At 38.0% G+C, this 19,550-nt stretch overlaps 1 protein-coding gene across 8 annotated transcripts in view; it reads right to left on the bottom strand.

Annotated features, from left to right (window-relative positions):
* Positions 1–19,550, bottom strand: part of TBC1D5 (TBC1 domain family member 5) — a 361,094-nt gene that overhangs the window by 79,004 nt on the left and 262,540 nt on the right. For all 8 annotated transcript variants that reach the window (XM_081159844.1, XM_081159851.1, XM_081159850.1 and 5 more), the window contains one exon: positions 13,377–13,483. In XM_081159844.1, the coding sequence (XP_081015970.1) occupies positions 13,377–13,483 (107 nt within the window). The remainder of the gene's footprint in view (positions 1–13,376; positions 13,484–19,550) is intronic.

The following is a 19,550-nucleotide window of genomic DNA, read 5'->3' on the forward strand; positions in this document are numbered from 1 at the left end:
CGCAATTCCGGTAATAAAGATGGGAAGGGCAGTGAGTGGGCAAACGCAGCCTGCTCAGCAGGGGAGTCCGCGGGCAGGGTGCGCGATGGCTGCCCACGACTCTCTGACCGCCCCTGCCTGATGGGTTATCTCACGAAGGAGCAGCTGGTTAAGTGGTGTGGATGGCACCCTGCTTTATAAAGCAAACGCGGGCAGTGTAATTAACGTGTCTTAATTGAGTTGAACTCCTTGTAGGCAGCATGTTGTCTGAACTTATTTTGTTTTGTTTTTGTGCTGTGATATTGTATTTGCTTGTCTGGATCTTTCTGGGAGTTTTACTAGGAAACTGTGAGAAGCGGGATGTCATTTTAAAACCAATCAGTGCTATTTAAGCTGGACGGGAAGGAAGGTTGTGAAGATGCCAGTAGGAGAGGGGCAGAAAGAGCAATCCAAGCAGAGGGTAGAGAACAGAGCTGGGGTGAAGAAAATATGGAAAGAAGCACCCTTCTGCTTCCCTCCCTCCCACCCTCCCTCCCTCCCTCCCTCCCTCCCTCCCTCCCTCCCTCCCTCCCTCCCTCCCTCCCTCCCTTCTTCCCTCCCTCCCGTGTGGCCACAGGGCTGAGCTTTAGCAAGTGGAATGTGACAGAAAGTGACACATGCCACCTGCAAGACTTGCTGAGAAAACTCTCCAAGGAATGATCCTCCCTCTATTTTTCTCATCCTGTTGGGGATGTCAATACACTGAGTGACCCTGGAAGGTCAAAGTTGAAATAGTGGAGCCGGCAGAAGCCCAAAGAACTGTGTGACTCTGAGTAATTCTCACCCCTGACTTCAGTACGTAGTCACTTGTGTGAAAATTAAACATCAACTGTGTTAAGTCAGGAAAACATAGGGGTTCGTTTGTTCTAGCAGCTGGCCAACCTTAAATAAAACACTAACAATGAAACAAAACGATCAGGGCAGTAGGCACAGGTTTTAATTTCAGGAAGAGACGTGGTCTGAGGTGACTTCCTTCTTTCAGCTACTTAATTCTCATTCACTCATATTCGTATTCTGATTGATATGTTCCTTCTCTTCTCTCCTCTGCATTTTATACTGTCATCCCTAACCCTCTGAACTGGCTCCCTTCGCTGGTTCACTCTCATTTTCTCTGTTGTTATTTTGTCTCACCGTCTTCCACATGGGTGGCAGCCACTGCAGCCACGTGGTTAAGGAAGGAACTCAAAGGTCAATTTCATTATAGGGAAGTAATTATTATTATTACTTTCGTATGTTCCCCCCATCAGTTTCACTGGGATAACACTTTGGGGACTGGACTTTGCAAACTTATAATAGACCAATGTTCAAAGTCAATGTTCAGAGCATGAATGACTGAGAAATCGGAAGTAAACTGTCCTTGGAGGGTAACCGAGTTGAAATGCATGGTTTTGTTGTTTACTGCACAAGACCAAAGAGTTTGTCTTACTTCCCTGTGGCCACTCAGGAAATGGGGGTAATAGTGAGGGTGGGAATAGTGAGAAAGTTCTGCACGAGGGGTCTGCAAGGAGAGCAAGGCCGAGGAGGAGGAGGGCAGATGGCTCCAGATCCGGGGCAGGAGTCTGGGGGGCTGGTCTTGGCCGTACCACTGAATTCTGGGTGCCTCTGCGTATTTCACCTCCCCCTCACCAGGCCTCGGGAGGAAATGAGGGTATAATTACATGATCTCTAGAGACTCACCGATCGCAAGGGAAGTTACAGAATGCACAATATTCCTCTAACAGAAAGTTTAAAAGGACTTACTTTTTAATCAGTGCCATCTAGAAAAAGTCCATATGAGTCCAAGTTATAAGAACACATGTGGCAGGAGGACTGCGTTGGAATAGGTATAGTTCTCAGTGACAATGGTCCAGAAGATATTAAAGCATCACTAGATGAGTGTGAGACTCCTTTATTCACAGGGTAAGGGCAAGGCCTGTTGTTTCCCCAAGATGTCCCTGCTTATGGCTTTGTCTGGGGGACTCCAGAATGCCACGTGTGCTGGGAGCCAGCCTCAAGACTCTCGGCCTGGCTAAGATTAGAATCAACTGGGTCTGTTTTCAGGAGCCACTGGTCTAGCAGGGATCCTCCAATCTTGATTATTCCTTTGCTTATAGTTAAAATCAGACAGCTTGAAACCTCTATATGTGTATATTTATATATTTACAAGTGATAAGCAAATACCACTAATTTATTATGTACATTAGGAAATATATGCACAATAAAATATTTAAATGACATAGATGAAATAGCTATAATTAGATTATTTTTTACAAAAATTTACTTATGTTTTTGTGCTTCCAAATTATATGTTTAATATTCAGGCCTTTCAAGGGATTGGATGATGCCCGCCCACACTGGTGGGGGCCATTCTTCTTTACTTAGTCTACTAATTCAAACACTAACCTCTTGTGGAGATAACCTCACAGACACGCTCGGAAATAATGATTTACCAGTTATCTGGGCATTCCTTTGCCCAGTTGACACATAAAATCAATGATCACATAGTTCTTTTTAAAGTTTAATTGGAAGATGTTGCATTTCTATATTTTAAAAAATGGATTCAAACCTGACTTTATCTCTTCATTTGGAAGATGAGTAGCCAAGTTAGAAAACTCTGTTTCCATAATTTCGTAGTGTACTTTGAGAGTTTTAAGTAAGTGATACACTTAACTGTCTTTGGCAAGAACATCACAAATGGATGAAACATTTCCAACTATTCAGTTTAAAAATGTTCTTTGCATAGCATGAATTTCTTTCGAAAAGCTCTTATTTTCTCTCATTATTAAAATGCTGCCATTACCTTGACGAGATGAATGAAGTGCTTATTTTTTTCAGGAATATTTGTATGGTATGATATTATTGACAGCTACTTGTCATCACAACAGAGGTAAGCAAATTTGAAGTATGTTTATTTTTTCAAAAAGAAATATTTGGCAACTCTTTTAAGTACACTAGCAGCAGATACCTAGTGAACCCACAATAGATGTCCACAGCCCCTGATGCCTCTTTGGTGTGGTAAACACGCCATCACTTGAGATAGTACGACCCGTAAGTCCACCTCACTGGGCCTGTGGAAACGGCAACGAGGGACAAGGCTGGGAAGCAAAGGGCTGCTGTGCATGCCTTTGTATGGGGGAGCCTCCTCTTCCCTTAGATCAGAGGCGATGCGTGACTGGCTAACACCCTGGCCATGTGAAGGCACCAGTGTTAATCTGTACATTAAAAGATAAAGCTCAGCTTTTCTTATTTTGGGGAAAGTTTTATTATTTTCCCCAGTACTCCACTGCGTTACCTTTGTGTAGTCGCTGCACATGCACACATTTCATTTTGGAAATCACCAGTTTAGAGCCGGGCTTCTGTTTTCAGGTGTTGCTTTTCAGTTTGCGCAGTACTTTTTTCTCAACCTGGTGTCTCTTTCTTAAAGTGCTGTCCGTGGCCCACCGGTTTCAAGAGCAGGTAAAACACAGATTTCTAGATGCTACTGCAGAACTATTTACATTAGAAGGCCTGGGAGTCTGTAGCTGTTAGTAACGAGCTCCCTCAGGCGCTTCTTTGGCAAGCAGGGTTTAGATCTATAGCATTACAGGGCAAGCATGTGAAGAGGGAACTGGCTCCCTAATTCATCATATCCCTAGTACCCGGGCACAGGAGGCAACAAACACTTGTTGAACTAAATTGTAAGGAACAGGTTACTTTCTCCTCTGGAAGAGAAACTGAGGGTTCGGTTGGGGTAATGAGTCACTGTTCATTCGTTCCTTCCTTCATTCATTCTTGTAGGTGCTTGGGTAACAAGCATACTAAACGCACTGCCTTCTTCATCAGAACCTCTTAAATTAAATGTCTAACCATTATGTTGTATGCCTGAAGCTAATATAAAATTATATTGAATGTCAACTGTAATGAAAAATAAAAATAAAAGCATTGCCTTCATAGAGTTTATATAGTGTTAGTGGAAGACAGAACATTTTAAAAAATAACATCCATAAGTAAATTATCTACTATGCTAGACGGTGATAATAGCTATGGAGGGAAAAAGCAGAGCAGGGTAAGGGGGTCAGGAGTGCTGGGGCAGTGGGAAGTGGGGGCCAGGACAGTCTGCATGGTGACAGGGGACTCATAAGACTGGAGCTGAGAGAAGACAAAGGAGGTGAGGGAATGAGCCAAGTGGACGTTCCTCTCACTTGCCACAATCCTGCAACACTTCTGAGAAATTTAGCTGCTACTGATACATGGCAGGAGTGCAGTCAATTTTGGCTGAATGAATAAAACTAGCATTTTGGAGAAAGAAACAATGTGGAGAAATGAAACTATAAAGTTCCTCTTCAAAACCAGAAAAAACCACCAAGTAAATAAAGAACTATTTCACATCATATGAAGACACTTGACAAATGTCCCCAGGAGCATCTGAGGAGCTTACACATCAAGTGCTAGAGCAAAAGCCCCATCACAGAGCCAAGCTGGCCTCTGCCTGCGCGGCTGGGGCCAGACTCACCCCTGCAGCGCGGGGCTCCGGGCTCCCTGCGTGGGCCACCACCCCGCAGTGTGGAAACCTGACTTGCATTTCCCAGAATGGCAATCATAAGCGTGCTTGAATGGGGTGCAGTGTACTTAAACATTCTCCATGATAAAACATGTTATGGTTTTGATTTATTTTTGCATTTTTTGGAACATATATAACCTTCTGTCTAAAGTATTTAAATAAAACAGTTAACTGATTATGGTTAAGTAGTTTACTACTTGAATGAATTTATTTTTATTCCTATAAAATCAATATATTTAATATTTCTAATTAGCAATATTTTATTTCTGAGCTAATATACTTAAGGGGCAATTAAAATATTTATTGTGGACAATATTTATATTAAAAAGAATTATGCTTTTTTCTCTTTTGTCAGTTTTACATTTACAATCTTTTTATCATAATTTTATCAAAATTTACCGAGCTCCTGCCATGTATCAATTATGATAAAAGTTTCAATTTCTGTAACAGTAAGATGATGCAGAAACAACTGAAAGTAGTGCCTTTTTGTTTTGAACAAGCTACCTCATATATAATAAGGACAGTAAGTGATTAGCTAGGTTCTCACAGCACGCAGAGCTACAAATTACTTTTAGAGATTACAGGCTAATTAAGGCCTCACTAGCCACCTATCCCCTTTAAAAAAACAATTAATGAATCTGAGTCTAAGGCAGCAAAGGTTAAATGATTTCTCTGGGGGTAAGAGTCAGTCAGCGTGAAGAGGGGCAGCCACTTCATTTTTTGACCTCGGGGACTGATCACAAACATTTCACTGCACTGTGTCGTAATACTTTAATACTTTTACATTTGGGGACTTGTAGTGCCTTTCTAAACACACACACAAAGGATTAATAGCTCTATAAGTTTAAGTAACCTACTTAAAATAAATATTTCTCCCTGAGAACCTAGATTTCTCTTACTTATAAAATATTAAATAAAAAGCATGGGATTGGTATATAGATTTCGTTTTGTTTATTGTTAATCAGACAAAATTAACCATGGATCCTAGTCTCTTCTGTAGTGAGCTTAAGGGAAAAGAAATCATCACTGTAATTGGCTGCAAATCAGTAAAGAAACCGTTTCCTCTAATATGTGTAGAGTGATCTTTCCTGCAGTTTCATAGCTCTCTCCAGCCCCCCAAGATAAAAATGACTAACCTTCCCAATGGTGACTTTAAAGATCTAAACAAACACATGCTTATTTTGAGCAAATAGAGGGTTGGGCAAAAAATAGGTTTACAGTTGTGCACATGGAAAAATAATACAATAATTAACAAATAATAATACTAGAATAAAATCTGTGTTTTGTGTACTCACAACTGTAAACCTACTTTTGCCCACCCTCTATGGTTAACCCCAAGCAACTATTTATAGCCAATAAATCCAGTAAAAATCACTGGGATGAGATTCTTTCCACATTGACTTTTCATTTAAACGCAAAACACTTATTTACATTGAATAATAACACACAGGTTGGAACATTATAAAAATTAATGCCAAATAAAATACTATCAAAAAGACTCCCTGCACATTTGGTGGACTTTTAAAAATCAGGGTCTGCTAATACATGAGGTATTGAGAGGGGGATATTTATTCTCTATGTCCCTGAGGGGTCACTGGGTGACTCTGGATAGAGAACAGCCAGGCCCAACCTAACCAATTCCTCCAATTCTCAGGAGCTTTGATTTTACGCTGTTTTATGATAGAATAACATCTCCCAGGACAATTCTTCAAAGCGCAGTAGGAGTGCGTCTTCCAACTGGAAGCCTTTCTGATGATCCAAGTCCAAGTTCTTTCTTTAATACTCTCACTCATCTTACCCTTCCCACCAATTAGTTGTTTGCATCTATAAGAAACTATTTCATGGATCAACTCTAATGCTCAGCATACACTAGTTAGCAAATATCTATCATCTATCTATCATCTATCTATCTATCATCTATCTATCTATCTATCTATCTATCTATCTATCTATCTATCTATCTATCTATCTATCTATCATCTATCTATCATCTATCTATCATCATCTATCTATCTATCTATCTATCTATCTATCTATCTATCTATCTATCTATCTATCTATCTATCTATCTATCTATCTATCTACCTATCTATCTATCTATCATCTATCTATCTTTTTATCATCTATCAATCATCTGTTTGTCTTTTGAATTGAATCTTGCTAAAACAGACCCAGAAGGGTCCACTGAGATTATGTGGTCCAGCTTCTTCATTCTATGGTTCAAGAAAAGGAGTGACTCATTCAATAAACACAGAGACTGGGATGACCGTGGAACCTGGATTCTGAGTTTCCCTCGCATGGCTGGTGCTGGGTTAGTGCTGTTGGAGGTCTAGTCCCTGACCTAGCAGAGCTCGCATTCCGGTAGGTGAGAAACACTGGTCTAGTTACCTGGTGACTACACCGTGGAGCATGATGTTAACATAAATGAAAGCAAAACTGAGCTTGGTGATATACAGAAGGTGGTATATAGATTATTTCTTAAAAGATAAAAGTAATACATGCACGATTAAAAAAATTCAGAGACCTGCCCACAGTCTTCTTAAGTCAAATAAGCTATTGGCCGGACTCTCGGGACAGCCTGGAGGTCTGAGTGAGTGAGTGCGCTCCACCCCGCGGGGAGCTCCTTTAAGGAGAGTGCTTGGGGATCTGGGTGAGAGTAAGTGATTAAGGGATGTCTTAATCATCGGGAAGGATCACCACATATCCATTGATCTTTCTGGAGTTTCAAAATGTGACCTTAACATAACTTACTTTATATCAGGATGTGCGATTATATAGGAAGAACTAAGTAATAGTGAGCCTTCTTCGGCTCATCCGTCCCACTGCAGGCAGGTTCCCCCAGTTCCCGGTCCAGTCACACTGGCCTTTAGTCTCATGAACAGTCTTTCCGACCTCGGAGCCTCTGGGTTTGCTGTTCCCTGTCTGGAGGCTCTTCTCCCAAGTCTTTGCCTGGCTGATTTCTTCTCCTCCATTAGTTCCCACCTGAAATGGGACCTCCTAAGAGAGGGCTTCTGACCAACCTGTGTAAATTATAGGTTCTCCCTCCTCGTATTATTTTCATGATGATACCTATTTGTATCCTTTATAGCACACAACAGACTGAGTACTTTCTGTTTATGGTGATGATAAGGGTCAGATCTTTTTTTGTTGTTCACCATTATATCGCCAAGATCTAAACAGTGCCAGGTGCACTGTAGATAAACAATATGAATTTGTTTAATAAATTAATGAATTCAAATAAAAATAACTAAAAATTATTTACATTCCCCTAGGAAACCCTTAGCAAGTTTTGAGAAATGCACAATTCTACTTTATCAAATGTCTGAGCACAATAAACAACAAGTTTCAAATACTGGTTTAATATTTTTAGATTTCTGTTTAGATTTTTGATAGCCACCATTTACTTCAGAAGTAGAACTTAAGGTTTTTCAACACTAGTCCATGTCAAAAAGTCTATATCTATTGCATGTGAAAACATACCCGATTAATCACTAATAACAGAATATTAAGTACAATAAACATTAAGTTGGCTGTAATCTAATGATAAAAAGAGAATGGCATAGTTATGTACCTCAGATACAAATAAAAAAGCACGCTTTTTTTTCAGTCACTGACAAAGAAAGCAGAAACAAACAATTCTTAAAGGATGGCAGTTTTCAGAGAAATGTTCTAGCTTTTTAGGGGGAAAAAAGTATGAAGAAGACAAAAGTAATACATTCTTTCTGTAAAGGAAAATCAGATTAGAAACATACTAGAAAATCTGAGCAGAACCTCTGACAGGATCATCACGAAGTAAATAAAGGAATACTGTGTGTCCACCTTAAAGAGTCAGTATGTGTGGGTTTTAGTTCTTAACTGCTCAGAGAAGAAAAACTACAACAGCATTAGCGGAACGGAGCTTTTTCTAACACTGTCACCTGACTGGTAGTGGGCTTGAATCCCCTCATCACTTTTCAATTCTGATGTGTGACATTTTACCAGAGCCATTTGACTCTTAAAAAGTTGCATCAACAGTGGGTTTTTGGGAAGTAAGAGTAAAAATCTATTACCTGCATAAAATCTGAAATCTGATGGTTCAGATTTTTTTATACTTTAAAAGGCAATATTTAATATAACTCCAACAAAAGCCAAATCAGAATTGGCCAAGCATATGAACATTGTACAAACTATTTTATAGCATGGTTCTGTGTACAAGAATGACTATGAAATTAAATCGTCTTATTTCTAGCCATATTCTTCCACAAACAATAACAGTCGCTGCTAAAAGGATTGCTTGCAACCTTACCAGAAATTTCTTGGGGGAACATTCTAGTCTTCAAAACAAATGGTATCTGTCAAATTCTTACTGCAAAATCTAAAATGTTAATCCATGTACTGTATTTCATTTGTAATAAGTCTTTGTGATAAGGTTAACACTTCAACACATAACGCAAATAAGAGAGCACCAAAAAATGAAAATTACTCTGCTTATGTTTCTGTATTAGAATTTTATTTGCTAAAGGGTAAAAACAGATTTGCAAAATTCACAGTTAACTTAAAACAATAGTTTTAAACCTTTTATTCCTAGCCCTTACTGCCTTCAGGAAGGAGAGAACATCTGGTTATTTAAGGAACACAATATGTTCACATTTTCTATGACTTTTGTTTCTAATTGGGTTTTAAAATTTTTTTGAATTTGAACAACTAGTTAGAACAATGTTTTTTAATCACTTCATATTTTTCAGACTGTCCTCCTATCCCTCTACTTATTTAGTGAATTGTTTTTAGAAATCTGCTCAGTGGTTCTAATATGATAAAGACAAGGAAATAAGAATTAGGATTGTGGTTTGAAGAGCTATGCATAGAAAACATATTTATGGTGAACAGAGTATAGGATGCTACAAACAGATACTTGACATCCAGTCTCTCTACATACAGCATATGTTTTAAAAAATTTCAAATAGTTCTTGGGCCACTTATATATATGGCAGTTTCATTTATTATAGCTGCAAATAAATTTCTAATACAACTGAAGAATTTGGGTGAGCAGTAACAGTAACGAGGATTCCACTATTTTTAAAATGAATGACGCTACAGCTCTTGTGTGGAAAGTTGGTCAGAAGACCTGGGTTCAATTGCTGGCTCTGCCATTGACGAGCTGTATGACCTTGAATAGTCTTCTTCACCTTGATCCTTATGTGTTTATCTACAGAAGGAGGGGCTGGATTAGACTCTCTAGGTTCTCTGCAGGTCCAAAAATTTGACAGTCTAAGTAAAGTATGTTAACTATATTCTTTGTTAATGTCTTCCTTGTTCCATAATATTTGAAGGTGGTAACAAGTTTTCAAATAATTCTAACTCAGTAAATTAAGGAACTAGATGCCCTTTAAGTTCAAGCTGTAGGGTTAGTTCACCATCTTGATAAAAATGGCAGCTGACAAATATATAATTGGCTACAGCTTCTGTGGAATGTGAATATGGGTTCCAGAAATACTCTCAGTGAATGAGATACATCTAGATTAGAGTCAGTAGAGTGTATTGGAAGAGGCTTAGCATTTGAGTCAGAATTCAATCCTACCTTTATTTTCTTAATACCAAGCATTGCAGAACACAAAGCTAAATACCAAAAAAAAAAGAAGAAAAAAAAAAAGAGCAGCATCATAAGGATAAAAAATTGAAAAAAATCAATAAGCAAATAGCTAAAATACAAGGTGCTGTGGGGATTTGAAGGGGAAAACATGCCCCATCTGAGCCGGAGAATGGCATACGGGAGAAGGTAGAAAGGATGCAGGACTCTCAGGAGATGAGTAGAGACAAGGTCTGGAGCCACTCCAGCTAGCTTGGAAGCTTACAAGCTTTCTGGTCTGGGGAAAGCCATATAAGCTTAACCTCTCTGCAGTGAAAAACAATGAAGAAAGATAACCTGCTCTGCCTACCCCATAGCTTGTTGTGAAGACCAAATAAGCACATCAGAGTGCTTGGAAACTGTGAAGGAGTATGATCCTATTATTACAATTTACTGGCCCATTATTTCCATCTTTTCAAATAAGAAATATTTTCACAGTAAAGCTGGCATCACATTTGATATAGAGCAACTAAAGTTCAGTGTCTTGAACTCCACTTGCAGAGTCTGTTCTCAGCTCAGCAACTCCACTGGGATTTGGAGACAGTAGTAGGACCAAGTGCTTCTCTGAAGGCTGACAATGAACCCCTGAGCTCAAAGTTCCATGTTTGTTATGTGACTAAGTCTGTCAGCAGCACTCAATATTGTCATGTGAAGCTGGGATATGAAAAGTGTACTTTCCTGCCTCATAGCTCATCTTTCCACTAGCTTATTTCATAGAGACTTGTGTGCTTATATACTTCCTCTGAACTACTTTATCAGGGATGATTCAAGTATTTTAAGTGTTTCATTGCTGCCAATAGAAAAAGTTCAAAGCACACGGATGTTGGAAATTTTGGAGGATATGGGTGAGGTACTAGCATCACCTTTCCCTCTATTTTTTCCCCTCTCAGCATAAATGGCCTCCTTTATGACTTTATAATAGACATTAATTACACTCTAAACTCTGAAATCACTTGTGGATTTCTATAATATATGTAAACTTCCTTTTTTATTGTATTTTTGTAGCACTGGATCGAATCCTGTTAGATCATCAGAAGTCAGCTCTCTATGGACAAAGGATGCTCTAGTTGGGTGGGACATCAGAGACAATTAATTTCAACCACAAAAGAGAAGACCAAGACTCAGCAAGCATAGTTTTCCAAAATCACAAAGAGAGTTGGTAGTAATGTCAAGATTTGACCCAGTGTCCCAATTCCTAACTCAGGTTCCTTGCAGGACACTATGCTATGATAGATCTACAATTAAGTGACCTTAGTTATCACTGGACATTTACTAAATAATGTCAGTGGGTCAGCCTTTATATACACTTAATCCATCGCCTTATGGGGTTAGCCATCTGAAAGCCCCTTAATACTATACAGCTTTCTTTATTTTTCCTATAGATATTATCCATGCACTTGCTCTCAATCGCAAGTTAAACGTTTTCATGAGCATTTTAAATGACTCCCTATTCCTGCCCAATTTCTTATATCTCAGAAATATAAATTTAAGGTTCTACATTTTGGACCATTATTTTAATCATGTTTTTAACTTGGTAAGATCCTGAATGTAAAAGTAGGGGTTACCTTTTTTTAGATACTTAGGCTATCAATTTTTTTCTCTCTCTTAAACATTTGAGAATATATGTTTTTGAATCCTTGTAGAACTGGCTTCATTATACTCATATATTATGTATACTACATTACTGAGATAAAAGTACTCTATTAAAATCACAGATTACACTAATAACATTGACAGATTTATTATATAGAACTATGCAATTAGAAGAGTGAGTGACTGATAGTAAGATCAACCATAATTATTAGCTAGGGAAAAATTACCAAGATCGATAGATTTAGATAATATATTCATTTGTCCCTTCAATTAAAGAAAGCAAATCACACAAGTAGATAATTCAAATAGTTATTTTTGCAATTTTTCCCACTCCATATGACTCTAAGAATTCCTAATGCTGAACTGATAGAATTTACCTTAAGTTTGCAGACCAAAACTCATTGACCAGCAACTTCATTATTTCTTTGTATTCTTCATTATTTTGTAATCTTCATTATTTTTTATAAAAAATATATACTGAGACAACTTACATATAACATATATGAAAAAATAAAATATGGGACTTTTGATTTTCATAGGCAGACTCTTAAACCTTACCAGGAAAAAAAAAAAAATTGCTATCTTATGTATCAGAGAAACAATGGACTATACTTCTGAAATTTAATAAAATTTTGTGTAAGAGAAATGATATAAAATTATGTATTTCTGCAGAAAATGGATATAAGTACAGAGAAATTATTTTAAGTAAATCAAAGAATAAATAGAGAATATACTCAAATGTTGAAGTCAACAACAGAGGAAAGGGCAGAAATCCTTTTATATCAAAATATATGTTGAACATGGAGGCCCAAGTTGATCAGACAGAGCATTGGCAATGGAATCCACAGACAGACTGACTCAAAGACAGTTCGACAACTGCCAACAAGACTGTTGGGAGTTCTGTCAAAGAGCCAAAGGCTGGGATTACCACCCAGTGCCTGGCATTCTCCTACTTGTGTTTGAAGCTTTCTCTCTTATATTTCATCCAATATTTTTGTTTGGCTCAAACGCATCAAGAATTCACAGATTTTTTTAGATCATTACATGTTCTTATTTTCAAGAAATATAACATTAGTTGTAAAAGAGCACACTTTTTCTCTGAAGTGTAAAGACAATTTTGGTGACTTGCTTTAAGTTCAACTAGAGAAATCAGCATTATAGTCTAAATCTTTATTAGGTTATTCTTCACCCACAAAATAAGAAATACACATTTATAATATAAAATAATTTACTGTTTCATTGTATCATAAACTGTTATAAAACTGGTCTTTCCATAGCTCAGATGCCTGGTCGTCACATGGCCTCTGAGGCTCTACATGGATAAGTTGGCCCTCTGATGGGTTCCAATGATAATGAAGGTGGTGATAAGGAGAAGTAGTTGCTACTTTCTTGAGTTATGAGGAAGGCAGGAGGGCAGGACAACCTTTTCAGGGACAAGATATGTGTGCTCCATTTAATTTGCCTGCTTAGTTGCTAGGCAATGAGGTATATGAGTTTTGGCCTATAACTCTAGGCGAATTCTTTCATTAGGCAATTCATCTGCCATTAGACAAATTCCACATGAGGAAGTCTTGGAGTCTATACAGATAATCCAATTTTTTACTGAGCTTAGAACTGTGATATCCTACTTGGAAAGCTTACCTTTGGATCTCGAAGGAAGAGAGCCTTAAGGATCAGTGAGTGTACATCCCCAATGGCTGGGTAATGCATCAGAAGGCCGAGGCAGGTCTGGTAGTTACTAGAGATTACTAAATAAGAGGAAAAAAATAATTCAGAAGCAATATTTCTTAAGATGTTTGCATTACTGAGTAAAAAAATTGCAACTTAGAGTCAAAGAAAGGAAACCAACAACTCAATTGATTTGATAAAAGGAAATTGGGGGAAGGGACCTTTACCAACTGGCCTTTGAAACAACACGCTGTATTGTTAACTGCCATTTAATGCATGACCTACGAGCACTTATCCTCAGGGGGGTGCTGGAAGGAAGAGCGCCTCAGATACAGTTATGTGTGTGCGTTTGCAATATAAATAAACTCTTGAAGCAGGCATATTTACTGCCATTTACATGGCTGTGTTAACTGTCTCCCGTTTTGCTGCTTAGAAATTAGAAAAATCTCATGAATGGGAAGAACCAGTTTAAAATTTTCATAAAATATTTATCCTGATATTATTATGTTTCATAACTTATATGTTACATAATAGTCTTTTGTACATATAAATATTACATAATATAAAAAAATTTGTAAAATATAATTTCTTCCAATTATTTGTTTTCCTAAAGGTAACAAGAAATTTAGGGACAATATCTATGCAGTATTTCTTGGAGGAAAAATGTCAAAATCTTCATAGATTAGCCTAATGTGTGTCATAGACTGTCACTTAATTTTTTTTCCAAATCAACCTAATTATGGGCACAATTATTAAACACATCTTTCAGGCAGGTCTATGTAAACTACTCCATTTCTTGGCAATCCATCTGTCGTGGCTGTCAGTGTTGGGCCCATTAAGGACGCTTGTTCTGTAAACCACATGGCCTGCCTCCACATTACTGACTGAAGAAACCTGACAGTTACAACTTCCTGTAGCTGCAACCAAAACTTTTTTTTATTAATCAAAGCAGTTAGTTGAAAAAGATTCTATAGGAAAACAACTGTAATTCAACAGAAACAACACAAATCACAAAACAAATAATTGTGATAAGAAATACCATTGATTCTTGGATTTTTTCCTCTCCTTCTGTTGAAAACATTTCTTGCTATAGCTTCCCACCCCTCCCTCTTCCCATGAACATTATGGGGAAAGGAGACAGGACTGGGCAAAATGAATAATTATAATCTATGTAAGGAACCACTTTATCATCTTCATCTCCGTTGCTGATCTGACAGCTTGTAATTTCATACATCTGCTTTCATTTGTAAAGCACTCACTTATCCCACCCTCTCCGTATCTGTTCAGACTCTCCGTTTCTTACTTGTTCATTCTGCCATATTCGCAGTGACCTGCTGTCCTTTTTTCTCTAGAATTCAAAAAGCTAGCATACTGAGAACAATATACTGTTTTCACATACAGTCTTCTTTGAGATCTAACAAACAAATAAAACTTCGATAATTCATTTGAATGACTCATAAAGTTATTCTCCCAAATGCTATAATGATTATGTATCAGTAACTGACCCAGGGAGTATTCTTGTATACTTTGAAAATGGTTGTGGGCTTGGGGTTCAAAGATGTGGGTCTGAATCCTGGGACACCATATGAACCTTTCATAGAAAGTTGCCTGAGGTTTAAATGACATAATCTATGTGACTGACTTATAGCAGCTGCTCTAAACCTGTTACAGGTAACCTCTCTGAGCTTAAGTTTAGTTATCTGGAAAACTTTCTCATTTAAAAAAATCATATGCTTACTTCATTCAGTTCAATCATTATTTGTTGAGTACCTAATCCACAATACGCCCTATGTTAGAGAGGACAGAGACGAGCAAAGCACAGTCCTTGCCCCGAAGAAAAGTAAACTACAGACGAGCAGATGTGTAACAACAGGTTATTACTACTACCATCACTAAGATGACGGCGAATTATTGAAGGCTTTCTGAGACCAGGCCCTATGCCAAGAATGTAACCTGCAGTATCTCATTTAGTTTCTATGATAATCTTATTATAGGGGTACAAGTATCCCTGTTTTACAGATGAGAAAACTGAACTTGGAAAGGTTATGTCATTTGCCCAAATTACATGCCCCTTAGTGTATGAGGCCAGGTATTGTAAATATTTAGAAACAGGCATAAATTATTGCACTTAGGTATAAAATAGCATATAAAACAAATAATCATGGATTAAACATAAAACAAAAATAAAGAGCTAACAACAAAACCTTAAGTTAAGGCTTTAACATCATTTTTTGAGCCTCTCCACGGAAAACAAAGCCAACGTATGTGTAAGAGTCTTGCAAGGTAACCAGGCATGCAGAGGACATCTGATGAATGCAATGTGCTCTGAAAAAATATTCGTTGAGGGCTTACTATGTAGAGGGAAAAATACATAATTACTACAGTGTCTTCAACTAGTTAAAAACCCATACTATTTTAATTTCCCAATTGTAAAATGGCAACATACAAAATGGACTTCCAATGGACCAGACGACCAGGTGAGGGTAGGGAGCAAATCATAAAGAAAAACATCAGAGCTTTCACTCTTCACACGCTGGGAGAAAGCTGAGTATAAAACAGGGTCATGTCCTGCTCCGTATAAAGTGATTTTTGCCCAGCGGTGAAGACCCTCCTAAGATTTTGCCCTGGATAGCCCTCATTCATCTAGCAGCTCTGGGCAGACTAACCTAAGGCTTTCAAATTAAATTTCTGGAAAGAGGACAATTTCAAATTCCGAGTAGCCCACTCTTTGTCTAATAAAAGACTTTACTTAAGGATTTACACCGTTAAACTAACAGTGTTGCCAACTGAAAGGCAGTAAGTAAGCAAGTGTCAAGCTCAGAATTACTGGTGGCTAGGACGCAAGCACTGGAGCAAGGACACGGCACTAGGACAGTCAGAATGACAGCGTGTTAGCTCCACAGCACCACCGGCACTGGCTGTGAAATTTGGAGCAAACCAGTTAACTGCAGGCCTGAGTTTCCTCCACCATCTCTAGTTCATGACCCATAAGGCAGTGATTGTCAACCTTTTTCATCTCATAGCACACATACACTGATTATTAAAATTCTGTGGCACACCAAAAATATACTGTATATATTTGTTGCCAATCTGACACAAGAAATAGGTACAATTTTACTGTGCTGGCTGTTCTCAATTTTATATTTGACAACCTAAGGGAAAAGAGGTCAGTGCCCCTGACTAAACAGTCAGGCACTGCATGTTTTAAAAATTCTTGGGGCATGCCAGTTGAAAATCGCTGCATTAAGGGAATAAATGCGATGATACAGTGCAAAAACCTGTAAGTCTGTTTAATGAAAGTTTATCATTGATGTAATAATTGTGCTCAGAATCCGGGTCCAAGTTCTATTTCTACACCTGTAAAGAATTATGAAAATGAAGTCTGAAAAAATTAGTGTGTATTAAAATTTAGGGAAGAAACTGTAAGCCTTATTCATAGTTTTGCTTCTCTTAATTTTTAATCCAAGTGAAGGAAAACCATAGGTCAGGTTATTTATTTATTTATTTATTTATTTATTAGATAATATGAATACAGATCTATAGGCATATTTTATTTCTTTAGGTTTAGTGATATTTAATATCATACTCAGAATTATAGATCTGTCAGTGGAAATGTTTAAAGTATAGATAATATTCAAGGAAGAAGTCCTGACAATATCCATTTCTTTTCTTTAGACTTTGTGTATTCACTCATTTAACAAACATTTATTAAATAACTGCTTTGTTCCAGACACTGAGTTATCTTAAGGACATGAGAAGAAATAAGACACAATCTCAACTTTCTCTTCATATTCCAGTGGAAGAGAAGCATAAACCTAATTGCAATACGGGACAGAGTTGAGAATATGTACTAAGGCCTGTGACAACTAGAATGGAAGAGTGTGAGATCAGTGAGGGTGTCAGCCACCAGCCTGTGGAAGCGCACGGAGGCAGGATACTGAGTGGCCCCTCCGGCAGGGGTGCTAAGAAGAAATGGAGACACTGAGGGCAAAAAACAGGTTGAGATCCTGCTTATAAACAGGAGATACGGAGTTTAGATTTTACTCTGTATTTGTTAGCATTCTCTGAAAGGCTGTAAGTAATGTGATCTGATCTGTCTTTCAGAAAGACTGACGCTGGCACAGGGTGATCATTGGGAGGGAGGAGGAGAGGTCCAAGAGGCAGTGGGCCAGGCACAGATCCTGGTAACACTAGGGAGGAGAGAGAAATACCAGAAGTAAGGAACGGGAGGAGGGGTGTAATGGGCAGAAATTGCTGGAAAAATGGATAGGACTTCCTATGTGATTACATTTGGGGAGTGTGTGCTTATGACAAAGAAACAGAAAAGCAACAGCAGACAAAAACTTAATAAAAATATTGCCAAATTTACATAAAGCTACTTAAAGGATAGAGCAACTTTTAATTATGTCGTTGTGGAAGTTTTAAAGGTAGTTTTTACGCAAGTTATACATGTACTTAGAGTCCAATCATTCTCTAAGTCTGGTTATAAAAACAGCCCATGCAGTCTCTGCCCCCATTTCCCACACCCCGGAAGCACTCGCTTTCTTTTAGCTGATTAAAAAAATAGTTACCTTCCATAGTGTGAAAAAACATGCTAATGCTACTAGCTCTTATTTTAAATGTTATCAACTGACTTCACATTCAAGAAGACAAAGCTGTAATTCGTCCTTAGCGCTGAAACCCACACTCCCACTGACCTCCACACCACATGGGCATTCTTTGTCTCCCCCTCAATGAAGGAATATCATTTTAGTGAGATCGCTTTTTAGTTTTCACTTTTATTACCTGGCAAATGTTAGCACAGCTGAGCATTACAGTGCATCACGACTGCTTTTCCTTCCTTGCACAGCCTCTTTTCCTTCCTGGAGTTTATAACTGTTCTGTATTTCATTTTCCTTGTATATGTATTTAACATTAAATTAATCTTAAATGCTCTCTCAGGTATATGAATCTCATCTCAATACTTTTAAAAATTTTAGGTATTTTGTTAATTTCAGGAACCTTCTGGCAAGACCTTTGGCCTTGCCCCCGCATCCCGGACACACCCTTTACCTCCTGCAGTGTTTATCTATTTCCAGGAGTAACTGGCTCATGCTTTCTGGCTTTATTCTTTCATCTGGTGGAGCAACATCCTCCAAAAGTTTTATGTAGGCCATGAATTTACTGAAATCTTCTGTTTGAAAATTTCCTATTGAACAGTTTGACTAGGTACAGAATTCCAGGAAGAAATAACATTTCCTTCAAATGCTGGGAGTACTGACTGTTCCAGAGTTTTCGGCTTCCCAGTTGAAAAGCCTCAAACCATTCTAATTCCTAATCTTTCATGTGACTTGTTTTTTTCTTAGCTTTCCCATGAATGTTCTGTAAATTCAGGATAATGGACGGTGGTTTGCACCTATTTTCATAATAATGGACCCTTTCAATTTAGAAATTCATGCTTTTCTGTTTAACTGGAAATTTCTAATTGTTTCTTTGATAATTTTCTCCCTTCTGTTTATTTTGTGTTTGTTATTTCTTCTTTCCCTTTCTCTCTCTTTAAAAAAAATCTCATTTAGATGGAATCTCATGGCCTGGTCCTCTAATTTTCTTTCTTATTTTCTAACTCTGTTTTATGTGCTACTTTCTGGGACACTTTTTCAATTTTATATTCCAGCCATCTGATTTTCATCATATTTCAATTTTCAATTACATTTTTTCCTTTACGTATTTTCCTAGCTCTATGAGAGAAGTTTTTCCCTCCCTGTGTAGTCTGTGTCTTTCAAGTTACTTTTTTAGCCTGGTTGCTTGTTTAGATACCTGCTTTCATTTTGATGCTTTCCTCCCACGTCTGAGGATTTTGGCTATCTGCTCACGTTGAAGAATGGGGCAGTACCAAGGTCATGTGAAGGTAGCTACAAGGGCACAGAGGGATGGGTTTGTTAACTCTGGGGTTATCAAAGGTCATTTCTTGGGCAATTTCGGAGTCTGAATTTTTAGACCTTTCCCCTTAGATTGATTAGATTCAGAGGGTCCCCAGTCCAGAGACCCTCTACTTTACCATCTCCAGAGGATAAATCCTGGAGGTAAAGGTTGTAGATCTGGGTACAATAGCTTCTTAAATAGTCTTACAACCAGTTCTCCTTTTTTAGTCTTAACTCTTTCCCTCCT

The sequence above is a fragment of the Miniopterus schreibersii genome (assembly GCF_964146895.1).
Source record: "Miniopterus schreibersii genome assembly, chromosome: 15".
NCBI lineage: Eukaryota > Metazoa > Chordata > Mammalia > Chiroptera > Miniopteridae > Miniopterus > Miniopterus schreibersii.